This window comes from Oreochromis aureus, linkage group 15, assembly GCF_013358895.1.
Source record: "Oreochromis aureus strain Israel breed Guangdong linkage group 15, ZZ_aureus, whole genome shotgun sequence".
Lineage (NCBI taxonomy): Eukaryota > Metazoa > Chordata > Actinopteri > Cichliformes > Cichlidae > Oreochromis > Oreochromis aureus.
This window is the reverse complement of record NC_052956.1, coordinates 2479607-2504781: the sequence shown is the minus strand read 5'-3', so window position 1 is coordinate 2504781 and position 25175 is coordinate 2479607. Positions and strand designations below refer to the sequence as shown.

The window sequence follows — 25175 nt, the reverse complement described above, 5'->3', positions numbered from 1 at the left end:
TTTGCCAGGAGCTATCCTCCTGCCATGCAAAATGCACCTCAGTGTGGATCCACTTCAAAGCTTCTCCACATTCACATCCACCCCATAGCTGGGCAGTGCAAGAGTTTGTTTTTTTCTCTTACAGATGTATTTGCACTGCTGACCTATGTTAAATAACTTGTAAATCAAGACAAAAAAAGGACCCAGATATATTCAGTGATGTCCGCTTAAACCTCAGTCCCAAAGCAAAGGTTCAAGTATAGTGACACAGATTTTAAAAAGTAGAGTAAACAACAGAGTATTTTCCAGCTGAACAAGTCTGTAAACACTGATACCCAGATCACAGAAGGATACTTTAATTCTGATCCTGCCAAGGATCATCATAACAGTCATATACTGTCACAAAAATAAATAAAAAGACACAAGTGGCCACTGATTAGAGCTGCAAAAGATCAGCACATCTACATGTGTGTCTTATACACTGGATATTTCTCTCTTTAATAATGCCGAGCTTTACCAGTCATTTATGAGGCGTTGGAGCCGAGCAGCCTTCTGCTTTGATGCTACACACGGTTGAGGTGCGTAGGTGAATAAATGGATGTGTTTATGTGTGTGGGGAGGTATGGCATGCTTCTGTGTTTCCACCTGGAGTTGAAGGATACATCAAATCCACATGCTTTACCACATTGACTCACTTTGAGTTCCAATTTGTTGCAGAAAAAAGAACCTTTAGGATGTCTGGTTAAACAGGATTAGTCAATATTATTCACAGTATAGAAGGACTGCTGTCAGGCGCTTGAAGAGAAATCACCATGCACTGTAGGAGATGGCAGCATCTTTCGATGATTTGATGCTGTAACCGTATGATTTTTCTAACAGCACACAGTGAAGGGAAAGAACGACAGAAACAAGACACAACAACATTTCTGGCACCACTCAGAACCACTCTTTGAACCACTAGGACATCTGCACCCCCCGTTTTTTTTTGTGTGTTTTGGTTTTTCTGTTGGCAGCTTTGCATCTTTTAAAATGCTTGGATGAGATATGAGAGAAATGAAGAAAAAAAAGAAGAGCAAGGACACCAGGCGGACAGTTTTCTATCCAAAACCATTAGACTCAAATCTCAAAGGAGACACTTCACTCTCCATACAGTCGTCGCACGTTAACGTGCGCCTACTACCTATCATCTGTTTTATTGGCACTCCAATTCAACTGGTATTCATTTATCATGAATATGATGCAGAGCAGTGACCATTAAAGCGTCTCCAGTTGTCTAGTTAGAGGTCTATGAACAGGAAGCAAAGAGCCTATCACTTTGTCTTTTCATCTTCCTACTGCTCTCAAATGGAGTGGAGACATTCAATTTAAAGTCTAAGGTCTTGTAGGAGCCAGTGACTTTCATTAACTCCATCTCTCTGAAGTAGCTGAAGGAGAGGTACGGCATCAAAGAACTTTAATTATCCTGCCCCTCAATGAGGGACAAAGTGATATAACTGATACAGAAGAGAGGGACTATATACGGGGAAAGAGGCTAAAGAGGCAAAAAAGTATGGATCACCTCTTATGATATTGACAGAACTTGCTTTATTCCTTGCATTTTTATTGTTTAAAGACGCCTGTAGGTTTTAAATTGCCTTCCTTGCGTTTATTACCTGGCATTTGATTGGTTTGTGGAGCCCCGCTGAGGTACGCCATCAGGAAATAATGGCCACATCCAGTTGCATTATCATTTTATTTTCAATTGATCTCCACCCCACGTTGAAATTCACCTGCAACTCTGGAACATATTCACAACTATTAATACCTTTGATCACAGAGTCGTAATGATAGGCTGCAGCATGCTTGAAGATACGAGAAATAAGTGGAACCTCTGCGAGACCAGAACGGCTGAGGAAAAGGTGAGAATTTTACAGGGATGGATTGCTTTCCACGGAAGTGCAGAAAAGGAAAAATACGAGAGTACATTTCTGCTTGGGTTTTTTTCTTTCTTTCTTTTTTTTTTTGAGTGGGCCAGCCAGGAGTGATAGTGGGACAGACATTCAGACAAAGTGGTGGAGTGGAGGGCGGTCTGTTGGGAGCTTGGCGGTAAAGGTCAGGGACGGGGAGATGGCTCCAGCGCAAGGACATAATTGGCTAGGCAGAGAGCCAGTTCAGCACACACATCCACACACAGGTTGGAGATAGTGGCCTGTTGAGGGAATTTGAGCCTACCGAGGAAATCAGAGCCACCTGAGAGAAATGTATAAAAGTCTTGACAAAGATTGTTTGGTTCTTCATCCGTCATTCCCTTTCTTTTTCTTTTCTAGCTTTTTTTCGACTCCTCTGCAACTCCTGGAGACCCCTGCTGCAAGCTTTGTGGCTTTGCTCTCCTCTCTCACTTTTTGTCTCTCCCTATCCGATCTCTCTCGACGCTTTCATATCCAAATCAGTTTTTGCGGGTTCCTCTCTCAGCAGTATTTCACTGTTCGTCATCGAAACTTTAATGCGATCGACTCTCTCCTCTCTCTTTTCTCAATCGCCTCCTCTGTCCTGGAGTGGCTGCAGACTTCCAGCAAGCCGGTTCTAACGGAATACCAATGCTCTTAAACGGTGCAGTAAGCACAGAGTCAAATCCTAATCTGCAGTATGTGTGTGCTTTTTGATAGAATCAGAAAGTGCTCCATAAAGGGGGTAATTCATCATTTATGGGGTTATTCTTTTTCATATATGACATGATTGTTTTATCAAGGACTTCCAGGAAGGTGTCTGCTGTCCCTTCTGGCGCTGCTCAGGTGGCATTGATAGCTTTAGCCGGCCTCATTTGCAATACAATGAGCGCTAATAAAACCTTAGATAGGGAGCTGTGACTGAAGCCACGACTGCCACCAGCACCGGTGCGCTCCTGTCTCTGGGCTCTCTGCTTTTAGGTCACATATGTGTATGCACATATATAGAAAGCCCCAAAGTTTGATTGCGTTTCGCATGTTAATGAACCCCTCAATGCCAGTGCAAAGAGAAATGGAGTAGGCAGGGAGGGATTAGGGTTAAGGGCACTGTGTTAGATGCCTATCATCAAAGAGAATTAAAATCTTGTAATAGATGTAAAAAGCACCCTTGGGCAGGAAGAGGAGAAGCGATTTGGCAGAGAGCAATGTAAAGTAAAGAGTGTACTCAGGATATATACTAGTAGACAGGCTTTGCTTTGGGGAGGGTGGGGAGGTTTCTCCAATCAAACTATCCACAGGCATTGATTCAATGTGACTGCTGTAAGTGGTTGTAAGTGAGAAAATAGTCAAACACTCATTGGCTTGTACTTAGAGATAGCTCTCTTAGGCTTGCACAAGTTGATAGACTGTCAGCACTCGGGCTCAGCACATGGTCATTTCTGCACCCAAGGGTGCATTAACGGGCCGTCCCTCTTCATGGTGTGGTGTAAGCTACATAAAAGTGAATGTGAGGGTGCAGTGAGCCTTTTTCCTGGCCTGTTAGCGAGCAGTGCTCATTCAAGCACACAACTGAGCATTTTAATTGGTCTGCGCACGCTGACGCAGGTAAGAAAACTAAATAAAATTCTTGTTTTATTCGAGCTGAAATCATCCATCATATAGACAGAACAAAGATGCGAAACTGAAAACGTCTCTCTTTCATGTTTTCATCCCATTCCCCTCCTGTTGAAAGTGGGTTAGATGAAGAAGACAAAGAGGCAAAAAAACCAAAAAAAGCAAGACAGCGGTGGCGGCTAGCCCCTCCCCGCCTGTCACCTTTCTCGTGGGAACTCTTTTTGCATCAGCGTAATGTTTTATTGATTTATCGGCAGCGTGAGAATGATCCATTTATCCCTGTCTCGGAGAGAAATATGAGTGTTGTTGATGTGTTCTGGCTGAATAATCCTGGTATTAATCGAAGCCAAGGAGTGTCAAGATGAGGCGATTGGGCTGTTTGAGGTCTGCAGTTGGAGTGGCATTTGAATGAGGCGGCTTGGCATGGGGATGGCGAGTCGGGCTTAACGAGATGCCGCGATTCATCACACTGGGACAGCCTAACAAAAAAAAAGCAGGAAGAGTCAAACACATCAGCTTGTCGCCTATTAACACGAGTTTTGAATACATTTCGGCGCTATAAAGGATGCTGCTTGTTTCATTTGTAAACACTGAGCAGCAGAAAGATATTGGGATTTTTTGGGGGGTGAGGTGGGTTTGGTGTCACCTCCCGGTGGTGCTGTGGTCGAGGACGAGTTAAATGTGGCATTTCAGGGAGCCCTAAGTGAAATCTAATATGGCGTTTGTTTAATTAAAACTCAGGCAGTGTTTTGGGGGCAGCAGATTAGCGCTAAAAGATCCAATTAAAGTGTTTGGTGAGAGAGGAGCACTGGAGCCTGTTGGGTTTCCTCTCTGATAAGTGAAATACCTTGCAGCCAAACCTGATAGTGCTGATAGCACATAATGAGAAAAGAAGCCTCGGTGTTACGAAGGGCTACAGCAAGCCGCTAAGTGTAGCTCCTGCTGCTCATGCTCCCCGACTCCCCTGCCCCTACTTTCATCCAGATACGCATCCTTGCGGTGCCATCTCTCAGCCCAATCGTTATCCAAAAGCCAGAAATATCAGAAGCTCCTCGGCGTTCCTCTTTTTTTGTTTTTATGGTTTTGGGTTGTTTTTTTCACCATGAAGCCTGATTTGCTCACGTTCTGCTAAAAGATGCTGGAAAACAAAGTGAGATAAAGGCAGAGAAGAATCTTCTTTGGAGTTTGTTTGTTAGTCTAATCTCTCCCACTTGGTTTCGCGAGCTCAGATAAATGTCTAAATCTTTTATTAGATTTCCGAGGATGCTAGAACAACTGCAGTCTTAATGGGATAAAATGGGGATATTTAGCTTACAACTAATGTTTCCTTTTTTTTTTCTTTGTACGAGTAATGCTGGCGTAAATTATTCCCAATGAGTAACACTTCTTTTTTCAGCCATGTTTGCCTACAAACGCAGCTGGCCAGGATGAGCAGGACAGTTAGTCATGGGAGGCGTGTGCAAAGAACATTTGTGTGAGTGAAAATATTGCAGTGGGTAATGGGATGTGAGGCTTCATATATTCCCATTCCTCCATGCTTTTCTTTTGTTCTGTCAGCCTGGCACATTAACAGTCATTTCAACACTAGCCCTCTGACTCCTGCCACCCTTACTTACTACCCTGGAACCACATATCTCGCCTCGCCGGCCCCTTCATCTCCCCACAATAGAGCGCTCTGAAGCAGCCATTAGTGAAGCAATCAGTATACTGTAATGTAAATATTTGCCCGAGGCTATTTCATAAGGACCCACATCCAACCGAATAACTACGAGAGCCTCTGGATGAAATTTATACTCGAAACCTGCATATGCAAACACACACCTGCACGTGCGCACCTGTGTATCCACACGCAGCCACAGAGATAATGTTAAGTCACCGGCGCTCGCCCACGCAAAGCTTTTCTTTTCTCTGTCTCGGCAGCGGTTACATTCTCCGCAGCGTGAATGCCTCTGTGCCATCAGTCTGAAGAACTTCTATTGTACTCGCTGGCAGGGTGCTTGTGGTGCACTTGATGGAACAAAATAAAAGTTTAAATTGATCAAGGTAATGTGAAATTTGACAGAGCAAAACGTTCTCCCCGAGACAGCTTTGATGTTTTCACTTTGTTTCAATGTTTGATGTCAGGGTTGCTCGTTGAGTGGATGTATACATGCGCCGTTAAGGCAGAAAGATGCCTCCCAGTCCTATCTTTCATCCCGCCTCGCTCTCTCGACAACGTTTTCATTTAAAATTCCATTATTGTCGTATCCGGGGTTTTGTTTTTGTTTCGTTTTTTTTGGGAACTGAATATGTTTTGGCGGTAACAAGTAGAATTTGGGTCTTCCACATCACAGTGCTTCTATGCGAACGGTCAGTGCTGAAGCACTTTTCCTTTAAATATTTTCTGGCCATTTTCCACGACGTGCTGCTTAAATATTCAGTAAAAAGAGAACAAACAGTTCATTTCCAATGTCCAGTGTTGGTACTCCAGTACATATATGTGCAATCACAATCCATTACCTCACACTGCTTCTTTGAATCAGCCTCAGACCTCTCACCGAGGATCTACAACCTCCTCGATGGAGATTAGGTTTGGATGCGCCGATAGGATGGGGGGTGTAGCCAGGTTGTGCAGGTAAGATAAGAAAAGCCTTCCTAAACTGTGATTTTTCAAATGTGCACAGGAAGCGCTGTGCAGTGAGATTCTAGAGAAGCCTGAGATTCATTCTGTGTTGGTGCACGGTGCTCTGGCTTCTGGTGAGGAGAAATCATGGACTCGCAAGAGCTGCAGTGACGCATTATTTTTTTAATCGTCCAATAAAGGGTTAGGTTGCACATAAAGTGTATTATAATTGTACTTTGATACCTCAAGGTGAGCACCCAGCTTTATGCAATGTAGAACACATGCCTTTTGTCCATAGCGTCAGTCGGGAGACTGTTATGGGAACCTCGCGACCTACATACAAAGCAGTAGAAGTAATGCTTTATATACACAAATAAAGCCACGGTGAGAGTTCAAACACGTCGAATGGTCTCCTGGCATTGTCTGTTCTGCTATTTGTGCCTCCTTTGGCACAGTATAAAACGTCTCTATCAGTATTCATATCCAGTGTTGTGGTAAAATGAAGTCAGATCCTGATAGGCTCTGTGTGACTGTGGCACCTGTTGCCCTATTGGCTCAGCCCATGGATTGATGTCTTCCCTTTGATGAAACAAGCGCTCATGTCTAGACTCTACAATGGGCTCTGTCACCTTGCCTTTTTTTTTTACTGCAACATACTTAAAGTGTGTAGGTCACTGAGCGTTTACAGTTTTTCCTTTTTAACAAAATGAATTGTGTGCCTATAGGTAGGTCCTCCGTGTAATGGGGAGTAGCAATATGTTTTAATGAGCTCCACTCCCCAGGGCAGTGGAATAAATTTCTCAATTTGGCATGGAAGTGGGGAAAAAAAACCCAATAGAAAACCCATGCTTTGTTCTGATCTATTGTCCCACGGCAAGGAGAGAAAAAACCTGTTCAATGAAGATATGCCAAAATATATTTGAATGATTCCTTTTTGGTTTCTGTTTTTGTCAAAGGTAGCTCAGGGGCCCTGCTGGCTGAGACTTTGTCTTTCCTGTTCACGTGTTCATTTTTATGTGTGCCATAGGAGCCGAGGTGTGTGTGCACCCAGGCTGAAGGATTGAAGTAAGCTTTGTACAGAGGTTTTGCCTATAGTCCCCCGTCCCCGTTACTATGCTGCTGCAACAATTCCCCCATCAATTTGACTCACACAGAGTGGCAGATTTCTTCTGCCTTTCTTGAGCTGTTGAAAGCCACCAATGCTTTTTTTTAAAATTTCTTGTCAGTTCAGCTAAGTACATCTTCAAAGGCAGAAACTGGGACTGGGTGGTGCGGGTGGGGTTGAGGTGTATGAGCGAAGGGCTAAAAGAAGAAGAACAGGGCAGAAGAAAAGGAAGAGAAAGATGGGATGGAAACACTTGGTGGCTCAGCTGCTCGACATACATCTGCTCTTGAAATCCCCACATCAGGAAAAAGGTAAGCACACTTTAGACGTGTTGTGGAAATTCTGATGAGGCTGGGTTTGAAGCGGAGATGCAGATAGTATAAATCAAAATACATATATATTTATTTTTATGGAACATCAACTTGAAATCAAGGAGATGGGCTTTGGTTTAATTTGATGTGAAGCACCGTGTTTGCAGATTGAAAGGCACCATATAAATAAATTCTAACATACATATTACAGCATACACGTAATTCATGTTTCAAGTTCTTCTATTGAAACTTTTCGTCTACCCCTTTGTACACTTACTCACCAGCTAAGGAAACAGGGTCTGCCTCTGCAAGCAGCAAGGCTGTCCTTGAGACCAATTGTAGAGCCAAAAACAGACACCAGCAAGAAAACATAACTGCATTTGTTCAGGACTCCAAAATACCGAAAGCTTGCCAAATATAGTGGTTACAAATAAAACATTACAAAACAGACTAATGGACTCAAAGACACAAAGACAGAAACTGTTGTTCAGGAATGTAATACAAAGCAGGTGACTGCTTGTTTCCTTGGAACATTTTTGACACGCTAACATGTTTGCAAGAATTTAATCAAACCTTTCTCAAAAAAATCGGCTATACCCACATTTTTAAATCCTTCTCTTCACATGCAAGGTCTTAAATAATCAGGGCCATCTTATCTTAAGGGCCTCATTGTACCGTATCACCCAAAAACAGCACTTAACTCTCAGACTCCTGGTTTACTGGTGGTTCCCAGCTTTCCACGAGGCGCCAAATGTTTCTTCCTCACAACTTTTCACTCTCTATGTGTTTATACACCACTCTGCATTTAGTCAGGCGTTATTAATAATATCTCGCTCACATAAACAGTGTCTCTTCCTCTCCTCACCCCAGCACAGCAGATGGTTTCCCCTCCCTGAGCCTGGTTCTGCTGAAGGTTTCTTCCCGCTAAAAGAACGTTTTTCCTTCCCTCTGTCGCCTAGTGCTTCCTCATAGGAGTCGTCTGATTGTTGGGGTGTTCTCTGTACTATTGTAGCATCTTTACTTTACAATATAAAGCACCTTAAGGCAACTGTTGTTGTTATTTGGGGCTATATAAATAGAACAGAATTGAACTGAATGGCTATTTAACAATTCTTTTACTCGGTATGACGTTTAAGACAGAGAGTTGAATCCGATGAGCTTGAAAAGTTTGGTGTGGAGTATCAAGAGTAGTAACAGGACACAAATTAAATTTTGAGGCTTTCCTTGCATTTGTGTGTTCATACTGTCAGCAGACACTTTCTTTTGTGTGTACATGCACATGCTTACACACACAGAACAGCGTCAACAAAACAGAGAGCTTTCTGGCTTAGCCTTAATTAGGCCGACTCGAAGAAACACTGAGAGGCCAGTATGTTCCATCCCACTGCCCTCCAAAGTCCCTTAGGCCCTCTCAAACTCACCCTAGGCAAATTCAGCTAAGCCTTGGCCTCCGACCAGCCAACGAATCCACGCACACATCCTCATGAGCTCACGTCATACTCTGAGGCTCGCGTGCGGATGTGCCCGGTCTCCTTAAATGTGCGCTCACTTGATGTCTTTGTCCTCATTCCAAATTGCTTACACCCTGCTGCCTATCACCAATCTTTAGCTCCTGCTTCAGGATTTTGTTAATTACAGCTTTAAAGAAGGAGCCTTTACCCCACATTTGTCCTTTTCTTCCTTCTTCTGATCGATTACAACTCCCCTTGTTTATTTGCAGATAGGCTGTGTGGCAGCGACTTTTAGGCATCTGTCTTCATTGCTCTCCCCTCCCCTCTTCCGAATAAACCCGCTCTCCCCCTTTTGATAAAGGATTGGAAACAGATAACGGAGGAGGTGGTGCAGGACCGACCTCTCTGTGGCTAAGTCGCTGCAAGGAGATGGATTTTGCCTTTGCGGCCAAATATTCCTCCCGTGGTTTCACTGTTGTATTTTGCGTCTGGCTCAATGTCCTTGGTGCATTGGGTGGAACTACGGGCAAGACTCCGTTAAGGTGGCTGGTCAATGGTGGAGGAAGAGGAATTGGGAGGAGAAGAATGGAGAGGACAGAGTGGAGGTGAATTAAAGTGAGGGAGGGTATTAATTATAAGGTTGACACATTCAATAGAGGGCTGAAATCAAACCGCCTATTGGAGGGGATTAGAAAACAGCAGCTGCAGAGTACGATTCCAATATTGGAACCCAGTTGCAGTGATAAAGAATGTCTCAGTCAGACAATGTGCTATCTATCTCAGTGTGTGTGTTCATATGCATATCTGTGTGGTTCTGATATGAAGACACAGACTAAGATAAAAATAAAAATGTGTATGAGCGCTTAAGTGAATTAAGACATGTACAGATGGCTGGTAAATTAAGTGAAATTTTGCTAATTCGTCTTGTTTGATGGAGGAATTTATGAAATGTTACTATTATGTGTTGATATCAAAACTTGAAAAAAGGCTTGGATTAACCAAAGAGGCATTTCCAGCACTTTTGTTTGACAGTTTTAGCTGAAATAGTTTTGATTCTGGATCAGATATCCCTTTACTTCATTCTACACTAGCCATCTTCTTATTTGCTGAACTATATTTATATTTATAAGGCAGTTGTGTTAACTACAATTCCCTCATCTGCCCCGTCTTGTAAAACCAAACTCGATTCAATTTTATTTTGTACAGACAACAACAGTCGCCTCAAGGTGCTTTATATTGTAAGGCAGACCCTCAATAATACATCAGAGAAAAACCCAACAATCATATGACCCCCTATGAGCAAGCACTTTGGCGACAGTGGGAAGGAAAAACTCCCTTTTAACAGGAAGAAACCTCCAGCAGAACCAGGCTCAGGGAGGGGCGGGGCCATCTGCTGCGACCGGTTGGGGTGAGAGAAGGAAGACAGGATAAAGACATGCTGTGGAAGAGAGACAGAGATTAATAACGAGTAATTAATCAGTACTGGATGTACTGTGGCCATCTTTCCACCAGCAGCACTGATAAACATTAATGACCCTTTCTTTAGTTCTACTTATCATGATTCATAATTGTCAGAAACTCTTCCTCAGCAACAGCCCTGGATACATCTTTACTACTTCTGTTTTATCTATTTTTGATTAAGAAAAATTTGCAATTTGGATGGATGGATGGATGGATGGCCTTACAAGTAGTCGTGTTCCAAATGTTAGCAGATGGAGAGAGACCTGTCTCCAAGTGTTTCACATTCACCTTCAACTGGAATAAATAATTTCTTCTGTCTTTGTCCAACAATGTGTGAAGTTGCATCAGCAAGGTGTTGAGCTACATCAGAAAGACTGTTACCATCCTTTGTGTAGAATCGATGGAGCGCTGGTCCAAAAGCTGTTCTTTGTTTGGCACTTTGATGATGGTAGTGCAGACCTATGTCGAAATCCAAGGACTCCCATAGTTGTTTGATTTTGAACCTGACATCAAAAGTTATGTCATAATTTGTATTCTCATCCAGCCATTCAGTGGTAGCCCTTGCCCTACATAGAAACTTAATTATATAGGGTTTTTTTCCTTGTAAATTTTCACTAGTCTGTCTGTTCTTCATGTAAACTGAAGTGATTACCCAACGTTACCTACATCTCTGCAAGCTTTAACTTTCATAAGTTCTCACTGATTGCTACCTGAACTCTCACCTATTGTTACAAAGGGCCAATCTCAGCTCAAAATGTCACTCCAAGTCAACTTATCAGAGACTTTGCTGTGAAATCTCTCACCTCCCGCTGCATGAACCGGTACTGGAGGACTACCATCAGCCTTAGCGAGGGGTTCGCGAAGGTGAAACCCCGCAGAGAGACGAATTCTGAGTCCCTTTGATGAATGACCATTACCATGTACTGATTGCTTCCATAAAAGAATGGCAGGCTGTGGGCTCTGTGTACCTTAAATGTTGCAATGCATGTCACACTGAAATAAGAGCCACCTGTAAAAACCAATCACCTCATCAAGGCTGCCACTGATGGCAGGTCTCAGCTTAAATTGGAGAGTTGTTTAGTGTGAACAGCGGGACCACGGTGAGCGCAGCCTTAAATGTTACTGGGGAATTGAAGTCCTTGGCTCAGAGGGTGGTTGCTGAGTAAACTTCAGAAAAGTACAAACTTGATTGAATTTTTTTTTTCTTCAGTCTCACACACCAGCCTTCATTTTCTATGTGTGTGGTTTTCTCTGTGTGTGATGGAGAGGACGCAAGAGATGTGGGAACCGCATTGCAATGCGCAATTGAAGTATTTCTGTCCATCATTAGTGGGGAGGAGCTGCTTGCGAGTTAATCAATGAAATGTAAAGGTGTTTGAAGCAGGCAAGGTTGGAAACAATGTCAGGTTTGTCACAGACGTCGGTGGCTGAGAAGTGGGGTTGCTATGCCAACCGCTGGCACAGCTGGTCTATCTTTAGAGAACACAATGAGGCTGTGTTTCAGGCGGGCAATCATCAAATTCAGACACAAAAAAAAAGAGGGCACAGAACGAGAGAAAAAAGGTCATTAGACAAGTTTATCCACAGTTTGAGTTTGATCTCAGAAGCAGACATCCATATTGTCAGCTTGCTTGCGTTGTTTGTTTTCCCCCCGTGAGGACGAGCCGTCACCGTGTATACCATTTTAGGTTCAAGTGTTTTTCTATTTGATGTTGTCGATATCAAAGGGAAGATTAGCCCCGCTTTGTACAAGACACTGATTCCTTTTAGCATCTGTCCGTCCATTTCTCTAATCCATATTCTTCAAAGACAGGTAGGCATGTGAGACAGCGATTCTCGGGTCGTTTTATAAATAGAACCTACCTGTAATAGAAATACGCAGCCGGCATGTCAGAACAACGGACGATTTAATGAGGCTGGCATGAAAAATTAAAGCTGCTCATTTCTTCACTTTGCAACATTTGCTTGTACCTGTAACCTTCCATTTAAAGCTGCAATTACTGTACATGAGGGAAGACTGTACACAGGGTGCCACCTTAATTATCACCTCTCACACTTTCAGACTTTCTGTTGCACCCAAAAGCGAGAAAGATGTGAAACACTTCCGTAGCTTACTTTTTCATGATTTGTGTGTGCGTGTGTGTGTGAGTGTGATTTTATGTCAATTTTTATACTATTTTTGAACTTTGGCTGTGATGTATGCATAGTCAAAGTTCCAAAACCTAATGAAAAAAGCACAGCCATCAAGTGAGTCAAACCCCTTCTGCTTCCAAACTGAACTGACATTAGAACTACCTGACATCATGCATTGCTAACAAATAGCATGGTGCTTTTTGTGAATTGGCACAGTGGAGCAGTGGTTAGTACTGTTGCCTCCCAGCAAGAAGTGTCCTGGGTTCGACTCTGGGGCCTTCCTGTGTGGTTTGCATGTTCTCTCTATACTCCCACAGTCAAAAGACATGCAGTTAGTGATGTTAGGTTAACTGGTGATTCTAATTTGCCCATAGGTGGGATTATGGTTGTTTGTCTCTCTGTGTTAGCCTGTGACAAACTGATGACCTGTCCAGGGTGTACCCTGCCACTTACCCCATGGTACCTTGGATAATCTTCAGTCCCCTACCATGACCCTACATTGAATAAGTGGAAGAAAATGGATGAATGGACTTGAAATGACACTTAAAAACTCTGAAAACTTCCAAATAGGCTTACTTATTTACTTAATGATGCCAAATTGGTTTGAATGTTTGTCCATGCCCACGAAGAGTCTGAGAGCCAACTTCATAATGGTATTTCTCCAGTTACTCCAGAGTAACTGTCAGAGTCAACCAACAAACATTGGACTTAGAGACAGAGTTAGAAGTTTTTTTTGTAGCCTTGGGAGCAGCAGAGATGTCTGGAAAGGGCTTCGGTTGGCCGTTGATGACCAAGTGGTTGCACTCATCAGGGAGCCTTAAAGAGACAAGAACAGAAATAGTCATAGACGGCCAATATAATGCATGATGCAAATACAGCTTATTCCCATGGAGCCCTAGTGGCAAGAAAAACAGGGCTAGAAATGAGCATGATATGTCACCATTAAGAGTAGCTACCCTACCATCAAACAAATGCTGAAACTGCTTGCTTGGTGTAGCAAATGTGGCAGCCAGTTGGACAGATAGTCAATCCATCCTGACTTATTACATTCTGTACACAACTAGTCTGAGGCAAGCAAACAGAACTAGCAAAATCCATTTGCTGCCGTGGTTTGTTGACATCATGTGAAAAATAACTCTGCAGAACTGTCTGAGTCACTGGAAGGGTCTGCTCTTTATTCAGCCAACATGTCTCAGCAGAGGGCCCTTTATCATCCTATCTGTTCACCAGAAGAAGATGGACCGCAAAGAAGCTTAATAACAGAACCATCTAATGCAATGTTCTTCAGTATAAATTAACATTATGGCTTGGATAAAATGGTAGCATTTAATGACACAGTTTGTCTTGTAAACAAGCTTCTAAGTGTTTAAGTGTCACTAACCAAAATGCGCTGTATCCTAGAGTTCTAATAAAACATTTGGGACACTTCCCTCCATTTCCATGGAGCTTGTGCAAATCCATTTATTATTTTCTTAAATAATACTTTTAAAAGCATCAATAATTGTGTGGCCATTAGTTTGTGCACGAGGCGCAAAATAGGTTATACAACTCATCCTGATAATTAACTGCAAAGGTCTCCTTCGTTTTATTAAATAACTATAAAGGAAATCTGTAGTTAGGAGGCAAGCTTTTGAGACCATGAGTCCTTAAAGCGCGTCTCTCTACTTCAGCCCTCCTCTTCCCCAAATGAATCATATCAGTGCCATTTCAAAATAAGTTCATCATGAAATGTCAGATCACAGCATATTTTGAATGGGTATTTTATGAAACACTATCTTTTCTTTTGAGTTCCAGTTTGTCTCTTGTTATTCTGTCTTTTAATTAACTTTGTTTTAATTTTAGCCCTGATTAAATGACTGAAGCCAATGCACAGTGTGAATTCATTCTAATGGCCAGTGGGGGTTAGGGGGGCACCTTAGCTGGTTTCCAAAAGGACTCTAGGTGCAGAGAAGTATATGTGAAGAAAATGACTACACTTCTTGCTTAGTTTGATACCTCATGCCACTAGCTGGGACCACAGCCTCACTCACATTTGACAGCATTTTAATGGATAATGGCAGGTGGAGTAAGCATGAATTGGGACTGTGGTTCTGAGAAGGACTCTGAGGGCTGGTGGCAGCTCCTGAGCCCATGCATACTCTCATGTACAAATGAGAGGTGGATGAATTAATGAACTGGGGAAAAAAAGAAGGAGGCCGAGGACATATATAGACAGAAACAGGAGGCGAGTGTATGAGGTATGGTCCCACTCCTGAAATTCAGATTAGTTCTCTCCGATTAGTGCTGCTCCAGTTTGTTTCTGGTCTCAGTTCCTGGTTTTCAACACATGACACAATTAGAAGTTGAGAATTAAATGTTTCTCAGTAAAATGACAATGATGATGTTTTTAGTGCCAAAGCGCCAAACTCGAGGCTTCAAAACAGGAATTTGCAGATTGGTGTATGACGCCACAGTAGCTACACGTGTCTGTCATATACAGTGTATGTACACATATACTTTTTACAAACACATATGGATGTCTTACAATGTTTCTATAATGTTTTCATTTTAATTATTTTAATTCTGTTTATTATATTATCCCTCCGTTCAGCACTTTGGCCGACACTTGATGTCTTTTAAATGTGCTATATAAATAAAGATGACTTGACTTGATTATCCAAATTAGTTTTTCTTTTTACACTAAAGGGCAACACACAAAAGTGTAAAGTCTCAACTTTAGCCACTCCTTGGACCAAAAGTTTTCAAAAAGTTCAGAAACGAGTAAATGTGTCCAACTGGGGTTTGAGTCATAAAGGCCTTAGGATAAGATCAGTGGATAAAGTTGCAGTGTTGTATTTGTGTATCAGGGCCTTTCAGTTATTGCAGAGAAAAGGGGAGAGAGAGACAGACACAGGCTTTTGCAGAGAGTGAGGGAGAGTGGAGCTACGGGCTCTCTCTGTGAAGCCTTGGCTAAGACAGACAGGCTGCACTGCCCTCTGGGGAAGATTCAATTATAAACGATGCTTCCACTCGGAGCCATCTTGGATTCCCTTATTCTTCAGGAGGTCTTCTTCACCTAATCTGCGCCAGGGTTCGGTGTGGCCTGTCTCTGAAGTGATATGCCTCACACACATTGCGTGTTATGCATTATGAATGATAGGAAGGAGACACTCATGTCCTAATTTTCTGAGAGCGGCAGGAGCGTCAACACTGGATCCGACAGAATGTTAATATTCACCATGCAAAAGCACCGCATTGGGTTTTACAAAGCTTTGGAGTGCAAGTGTCACGACTATTTATTAGTGATATTTTTGGGACTTTGAGCTCCTACAAGCTGACTTGGCTCCACCTTTGCCGTCCATCTGACGGTGTCAGTCTGTCTCCAGCATCCTTCCGCGTCTTTCCTACCTCGTACCTCCTCTCCTTTCATCTCTCCACAACGTCGCTCTCCCCTCTCTAAAAAAAAAAAAATCCACTGGTGGCAGTGAGCAGCATTAAAGTCAGCAGACAGGTCTTCTTTGTAGCCTAGAGAGCTGTGTAGATCTCAGCTGCAACCCCACCTCCTCCCTTTCTCCCTGCTCCCCCAGCCTCTGAAATCCTCTTCAGACCCCCTTCCCGCTTCCCCTTCCTTTTACAACCAGAGAGAATAGGAGCTGACATCTCCAGAGAAGCGAGAAAAAAAATCATTTAAAGCTCTTCCTCTCTGTCCGCTTGCTGCTACAACAGAGAGGAGTGTCAGTAATGCAGCAGGAGGAGAGGCAAGAGGGGGTGGGGGGGTAGGAGGGTGAGACTGGCTATCCAAGTTTCGCGGTAATGAGAGGGGAGTTGTTATGGCTCACCTTCTGCTGTTCAAGACTGTGTGTATGTGTGTGTATTTTCACTTCTGTGTACTCACATTTGCACCTTTGCAGTGTTGCATGAATCTGAAGTGAGGATACATGACTGCTTTGTTAATGGGTGTCAGCGAGTCGATCTTCCCGTTCTTCTATAGCGATCTGAGGATGCTTTGACATGCCTGTGAGTAAGGAGCCAGTGTTACAAAGCCTTTTCCTGTTGCTCAGAGAGACTGGGGGTGGAGGGGCTCGGATCATCTCGGGCTCCCATCGACACCGCTTGACTCTCTCTCTCTCCATCTGTGTTTTTCCTCTCTTCTCCGTGTCTTGCCTCCCTCCCTCCCTCCTGCAGCAAAAAGTGACTCTTTCCCCACTCACTCCCCGTTCACCATCTCCACATCTCGTCGCTTCTGCCACAAACACACGATACAGATGGCAAATCAAGCTGTTCGTCATGGAAATATGTCAAGTATGTCCAATCAAGGGTGACAAGAACAGGAAACTTTTTGATTGAGTCCTTTTACTTCCTGTTGTGTTGTTGGAAGTACTCGTTCGGGGTTTGTTGTTATAGTTGTGTTAGTAAAAGGAACTATGTCAGAAAAGTAGAAAAGGGTTGGTGAATAGTGTTCATTAGGATCTGATCAGATTTGCAGACTAACACTGGGTAACATGTTCAAGTTAAAGCTGAATTATATGTTATTACAGTAAGTACATTTACCTGTATTTACAGGTACGGGTTTCTGTTATTATACTGTGTCCCATGAGTGTGAGAAAGTGTTTCTCATAAATTAGCAACAGAGTAAACAGTTGGTTATACAAGGAACACTGAAACCATTGGTCCTAAACTTCTAAATTGAAATTGAGCTTGAGTGATTTATCTGCAAAACCAATATATCTGAAATAATAAGTATCTGATAAAATGGTACCCATATCGTATCATTCATATCATATGTTCATTTATAAGCCTTTAAAGTGGCGGATCAATAAACATTTGAAAGAGACGGAGAAACACCCTTCAGCTGTGTTATTAGTGTTGACTGTTGCATGGTGTGTCCACCAGAGGGCACTCTACAGCTTCCCCGTTGGCATCATGACTTTTGGACGTTACCATAACGACAACAAAATGAGCTTAAATGAGTTATCTGCCACTTGTTGTGACAGTAAAGCAAGATGCATTTCAAACTGCGTTTATATAATATCTTAGTGAGGTCACATAAATTGCAACACATAACGGAAGTTACAGAAATTTTATGTGTTTCGTTAGAAAGAAAAAAATATCAGATTTACTGCACCTGGTATCGGTCCTAAAAGTCCTGTATCAGTCGGGCTCTACTTGACAACAAATTAGATAACTGATAAATATTCTTCAAGCAAATTCTTCACTGGTCGCCCCTCAGGTGTGAAGATGTGATGCCTGGAAAAAAAACGGTGAAAAAGAGGCCAGCTTTTTTTTTTTTTTAATTTAACACAGTAAATAACTTATTATAAGTTGACACACGAATCAGCAAAATAACAGAGAAATGAAAAACATTTTGGCCACACTTCCACAGACACTACACAGAGTACAATATGTTCCTGTTTACCCTCCTGATGTTGCAGCTTCCTCTCCCACAGCTGCACTCCATCAGAGCTGGCACCAACAGCCACCTCCAACATAACTGGCACTAGCGCCAAATCCCACCGCAGCACAAAGGCCTCAGTTTCCCTTGGCGTTTTTTGGGCAAGTGTAGTACAAATACTAGCACTGTAGTTTTTGACTGTGGAGCTGCTGCCCAGCGGCTCAGACTTCATCATCTTGGCTACTGGTGCAACTTCGCAGCCCAAGCAGAAGCTGCCTAAACCTTGGCCTCACTTCGCTGCATTTGTCAGTTTAGCCTGGCTCATAAAGTTAGAATATGACTCTGACAAAATGTTATACAATGCAGAGCAAGCTGTACAATGCTCTGTATGTACTGTGTACACTGGGAAATAACTCTGTAAGCCATTATCGCCGTTTGCATTGGTGCTTCATATTTTTTCAGCCAGCTTTTTGGACATTTATGTACGTTTCTTTAAGAATACACACAAACGCCGTCCTCCCTATCCATAGCAGACCCTAGAACACGCAGCACACATAAACTTTAATTAGTCTGAATTATTAGAGTTTTAAAGAGCGATATTGCTATAAGCAAAATATGGTGGAAACCTTACATCTTTTGTTTGTCATAATCCCAACTCTTTGTGGGTTTTTACAGCTTGCTGTTTGCACATGCATCATAATACAGCTCTGGCTGCGCGGGTAAAACCACTTTTCACTGTATATGCTCAGTCCATTCTGTGTCTAGTTTTAGCTTTTCCCCTGCTTCCATTACCCCTGGTTTTTGGCGCGTGAATCCATATAGTGCGGTAATGCTACAGCTTATTATAACGGGGAAACAGACAGTGTAAATCATTCCAGGCTGCCTGTTTCCTTTACGTAGCCATTCTTCACGACACACCGCCCTTCATCCATCATGTTCTGCATTTTTTTTGTTCGGCATTGCTCTTGAGAGATGGGACACATGGCCACCATGTGTGATGACAGCAGAGACACACGCAAACAAACACACATACACACCAGGCGCCACAGAAGTACTTTAGAGCACAACAACACACACACACACACACACACACACACACACACACACACAGGTATCGCTGTGTAGCATTTTAGCTATTTCCTCTAAGCTTACTTCTGGCAGCTGATTGAGGAGCGGCGGGGAGAGGGAGAGCGTTCAATCATTAGTCCTCCTCTCACTCTATCCCAGAGGGGAGAGGCAACAGTTGGAAATATGAATTATGAAATGATAAGAGGTTGTAAAATGGAGATAAATCCCAGTGATTACACAGCTCAGTATCTCACAATTTGATTCCTCTGCCAATGAGTCTTTATTGTCACTGTGTGAAGGACAGCAAGCCTAATAATTCCCAATGTATGAAGCACAGCAGGGGAAAGTATTGTAATGATAGAGTTCTTTTGAACATGATTGAGGAGGCAATTACATTTTGCATCTCACTTCCAGGATGTTTTTTTTTTTTTTTTTTTTTTAGAGCTCCGCTTTCTTTTCTTCGTTCTCCGATGGCAGAAAATTCGACCACATCAAACCGTGTTTGTCTTCTTTCTCCATCCCCTGGGGTGCCAGTGCTGCAGAAAGCCCAAGAGATAACAAGGGGAAAAACATAAAAGCACATAAACAACACACACACACACAGCAAGGAGAAAGGAGAGAAAACGTGTGCACTTGCAGATGTGCGCGTGTGTGTGCATGCTTTAAGACTCACACTGATCTATGCAAATGACTCTGAGCGTGCGCGCTTACACAAAGAGTTGGAGTTTAGAGCATTTACCCGCTGCAGTTGTGTGTGCCTTGTGGGTAGCTGGTAGTGCCACCTTCTTCTTAGTGGTGTCTAACACACGTGCATGCAGCACACACACACACACTCCCAGTACTCCATCCAACTTAATCTGAGAGAGAAAAAAGCTCGACTAGCACCTCACCTTGGCTTTTACTGTAGGTCTGCTGCCTCTAAACAGAGGGTTTTATCACAGCATGGTGTGAAGTCTGAATACAACCAATTACCCAGTTATAACCAACATGCACCACGGCAGCTGCTCCGCTCCTTTTGCTCCTTTCCACATTTCATTGCCGGCCGCTGCAGTTCATACGTGCATATAGAAGATCGACTCCGAGGAGAGCCAGGGCAAAATTCCAGTAATGTAATTAGACTGTTTTTTTGTTTTTTTTTTAATGACTATTAAGTTGAGTTTGAAACAGGGGATTGAGCATTCCAGCATATTTCCGCCACCCTCATTTTTCCCCACACTGGTCAGGTGCATTGAAAGCAGTGACCTGCAGTGATTTCTGGCTCTGTGTGAAAATCCTGTGTCCTCCTCCCTTTTTTCCCTTCATTCCTTTAGTTTTGTAATGTCATGTGGGGGCTGAAGGACAGAACATAGCTCTGTCCTGCAGACAGGTGTCCTGACCTTCTGTCTGCTCTTCCACGCCTCAGGGGACCTCTGTGAAATAGAGGCCAAGGCTTTGACCTAGTCTCTCATCTACAGTTTGTCTCTAAACGGAGCCATGCTGCAGATGCAATGAATCACAACTCTAGGGAGCAGCGCATTAGTATGTGGCCGTTATTTTCACAGCTATACTACCTCCATAGGTTTTGGGGGTGTTTTTGCTTGTTTTCTTTAAAGAGAAATCGTTTGAAAAATTCAGCATTGGTCATTTTTCTTGTTTCAGAGATCTTCTTATCTCCAAGTCAATGTAGCACCAGTGTGTTACAATTAGATTTCAGATGGCCTCCCTCCAGTACCCAGTGGCCATAACAAGATTGCATTATTCAAAGCTGGAGATGAAAGTCCCCTCTGATAGACTAAAATAACGCTCTCTACAGTCGGTACTGTTTGTAGATTTGATTCCTTTGATGATGTTTCCCCTACAGTTAGCATTTCACCAGGCTTCGTGGCTGTGAAAGCCCATGTGTGTATTTTACACATCATTTCTGCTATTTATTGCTTATTAATCCTCCAACCTTGTAAGCACTGATGGAGGGGGGGAAAAAGTTGTGGCCAAAAGTGATGGCTCATCTCTTAGAGAATGCCAAGAATGAGCACAACATCAGAAGAAATAGTCTGTGGTAATTACAAGGGAGAAAGGAAAGGGACATTGGAATAGTTGGAGCGCGCTGAAGTGAGGAGGACTTTCAGACATTTCCAAGAAGCAGAGAACAAATTAGCCTGCTTATCGCCTCTTTTATGCAGCCGAGTGAATTAGAATCCTAGATGCTGTGTCAAAATCTTTGTTGCATTGTTACCAAGAAAATCAAGGCAAAAATCGGTGCACCTGACCCTCACTTTGGTGTTTTGATCGGTCTTAAAATGCTTGTGAATATAAGTGAATATAAGAAATGAACATTTTTATTGCACTCAGATTTTTTTTTTTGTGTGTGTGTGGGGTGGGGGGGGGGGGCAAAAACCAGCTTTTGTGCTGCCCAGACAACTTTCCCAAAAACAGCGACCCAAAAAAGAAAAAACCTTGAAGACTATTGTTCATTAACAGTTTCAGGTAAATGCCCGAGGTCGTTTTAGGTAAGATAACTGAGAGCATGAGTGTGAAAATATGCTAGAAATGTTATAACATGCCATCGCTTACCCCTCTGCCCTCTAATTAGTTTCTCTCTTTGCAAAGCTGCTGAAATTTATATTGGTGCTCAGTACATCCACACTTAAATGGGAAGTCCCAGCAGCTCTAGCTTCAGTGAAATTATTCAAATCAATGTCTTGACCTTGGAAATGTAGCCTGACATGTGCATTCTCTCTTTTCAGCTGTGTAACATTTTTCCCCCTCCTTAATCTTTCAGATGAGCCTCAGAAATGATGCCATTCTCAATACTCTTGCATGCATAGGCTGTTGATATGCAGTGGACTTCCTCTGTGTGTGTGGAAATGCAGCTGGTGCAGTCTGGGCCCCGGCAGGTTGTTAGGGAAATGTGCTACATCTCGGCGATCTCGGGTTCTTTCTCTTCTCTGTACTTGTGCAGATAATCACCCACTTGTGTGACTGAAAATGTGAGAAGGCATCATGTTCCGAGTGTTTGTGCGAATGCGCACGTGTTTGCACACTTTTAGACTGCATCACGATGTGCATTTATGTCTCCATCAGCCCGCCTGCTCTGTGTGTGTGTGCGTCAGCCCGTTGTGCGTGTGGCAGCCTGTGTGTACTTCATGCTGAACATTGTCTTCTTGAAACACTAAGCAAATCTCCTCAATGTGATAATTGGCTCCCCGGGGTGCTTGTATCTTTGCTGCTCATCATCGTCATCCCCTCCAAAAAAACCCGAGTGTGTGCTAGATGAGATAGGCGAAGTTTGCTCGTTTGCCGGGGAAACTGATCCCTAGTCTGCCTGAACTCTTTTGGCAAGAAGAAACTTTGAGGCAATGAGACAGTGCAGCCAGATCGGGTGCAACCTGGCTGCAGGCTGCTGTCTGCCGCCTCTCGTAGCATCAGGGGCTGTTTTCTGATGCACTGCAATGGGTGAAATATGCTCAGTAGTTTCACCTGCAGTAATGTCTCTGACAGAAGCTGAATGATTTTATCACTTCTGTTCAGGAAAAATAAAAATATCTGCGTTAAAACCATCCATTTATGATTATTAGCTATAAGAAATGAGGCGGTTTGTTCGAAGCTCGGCGCACGGACGACCTTCGCTGGTGGTTTGCAGTGCTGGCACCTGAGCTGTGTAAAATACAGACCTGTTTATGTGCCTGAAGGCAAATAGAGATGCTCATCTGGTCACTAGAGTCTCTCCCTCTTTTTTAGTCCCTCTCATCCATATGTTCTTGGAGTCCCCGGGGTATTATAGACCACAGAGCAGATTGTTGGCCGCTTCATTGGGGAAACAGCGAGACAGCTGGGCACCCATCACACGGCCAAACAGATGTTCAGGTGACTTGCAGAGGAAGTGAATGGAAAAGAGAAATGGCGAGGGGCGGGAGGTGATGCGGAAGAAAGGGAAGCCGAGAGTTGATGGAGGCAGCAAAAAATGAATTAATACATCGATGCCCGAACTCCGAGACTTCATAAGCAATCCAGCGTTGCCCTCTGAGGTGGGCCACACGCTTTCCGCTCTCCTTAGGCCACAGGAACCGGTTTTCTCCCATATTGATTCACCTACTAGACTATCCGCTGCAGGTCTAATGCCTCAGATCTCTCGATTATCTTTGGCTAAATGCGGACGAGACGGCTAAGCGGCTCAGGGAATCAGCGCTTTAATTCAGACTCACCTCAGGGAATATTCAAAAGTTGGAACTGAATCCCACCCTGAAAACAAATAGCATTGGTCTTTCTTGCCAGTTTCACATAATGATAAAAAAGAAAATCCGCAAACAGTTTTCACAGATTCTCTGGCTGAGGGCCAAGCTTGATCCAGGCAGAGGCTCTAATCTGACACAAATCTGCATATACATACATACATATATATATATATACACTTCCCTACTGGTACTGACTCCTTTTTTTCAACACTGCATTTGTCAAATTAAACCAGACAAAAGTTCTTCAATCCCCCTCAGTCCCCCTTCTCTTCTTTCTTGGGCCAACCTTTGTTCTTTGGTTGCAGGTTTCATGTATAATACATGAGGATTGGGAGACTTATCCGATTCTGGCCATACCGGCTGTAATTCCCTGGGAAGGGGCTATATTTAAGAGCTGGATAGGTCAGAGATGGCGTCAGGGGAGCAGCTGACTTCTACCCAAAAGGTGGCGGTGGCTGAATAGCATTAAAATCCTAAAATAGAACTCGACACAGTTACATTGTCGCCCCGGCGAAGAAGCTGTAACGGAATTACAGTAGATTTAGCCCCTAATGGAAGAAGCGTTAATCCAGTTTTGTCAGAAACCTGTCTTGTTTGTGACAACACGATGCTCCCTGGCGTCTAGTTAGTCTCTGTTTGTACATCACAGATTTCAGTTTTCACCTCTTTCTATTTGCCTCTATTTCTCCTACAACAAATCTAATTCCTGTTGTTGTTTCTTTTATTTCCACAGCTGGCACGACCTACATCTTTGGCAAAGGAGGGGGTCTGATCACATACACGTGGCCCAATAACGAGAGGCCAAGCACCCGGACGGACCGGCTAGCCGTGGGCTTCAGCACTACCATAAAAGATGGCATCCTGGTCCGCATCGACAGCGCCCCACGTCTGGGTGACTACATCATGCTCCACATTGTACGTATTATTCTTGTCCATTCAAAATTCAGCACTCAAGTGTTTCAGGCATTACAACCAAGGTGATGACCACAAACAAACCTCTGATTCATTCCTTTCCTTGTGGCAATCTTCAGGCAAAATTCATCCCACGGTGCTCCGACTGATTTATACACACAATGTAGACCCACTGAAGAAAATAAAACCTTACTGCTCTACTCTAAGTCTTTGCTCATCCAGAATAACCCCACTTCTCCACCACAGTCAGGCTAACTCCCAACATCTCCATACCTATATATATGTATGCGCGCACACACACACACACACACACACACACACGTTGGAGAACCATAGAAAACAGGGGTGCTGCGATTTGGAATTCTCAGCCAGTCGACTGTGCACCCGTGCAGCATCTTAATACTTTCACATCGCGACCTTGCATTTGACTCGTTTACATAAGCATTACGCATTTACATAATCATCAACAGCGGCTTGATGAATGCAGTGTGGAGTCACTGCAGTGGATGCATGTAGAGGTAGTGTGGTCGGGGAAGGGACGAGTAGCTGCTGACAGCAGGCAAAAAAATAAATAAATAAATTAAGAAAGAAAAAAAAATGTGCGATGATGAGGAGGAGCTACAGTTGCTAAAGCAGATTGAAAGTCTTTTTCTTCTTAAAAAGCTCCCCTCATCTCCTGAGTGCTGGCCATGTGGTGCAGAGAAGCAGCCATCTGCTCTGGAAAGATGAGGGCCAACAACAAGCAGTTTGGAGCTGCCTTTACAGTATAGAGAGATAGGAGTGTATGCACGTGTGTGTGTTTCCTTGTGCGCACAGGTGAGAGAGGAAGTGGAGTGGCACAGACAGAGGGAAAATAAAGACGTACAGTGGGTGATGTGGGAAATGCCTCCCCGCGTGTTTCTAACTGACTGAGTAATTGCAGGAAAGTCTAAAGGAAGGAAAAGGGATGCATTTTTAATTCTGCTTTTCAGATATCGCGGCACAGCTAGCCAAGCAGGGTATCTCCTATAATTTGGCTGCGAGTCATCGGGC

At 43.4% G+C, this 25175-nt stretch overlaps 1 protein-coding gene across 1 annotated transcript in view; it reads left to right on the top strand.

Annotated features, from left to right (window-relative positions):
- Positions 1-25175, top strand: part of nrxn3b (neurexin 3b) — a 240364-nt gene that overhangs the window by 136670 nt on the left and 78519 nt on the right. Inside the window, exon 13 of the mRNA XM_039599140.1 lies at positions 23965-24146. Within this exon, the coding sequence (XP_039455074.1) occupies positions 23965-24146 (182 nt within the window). The remainder of the gene's footprint in view (positions 1-23964; positions 24147-25175) is intronic.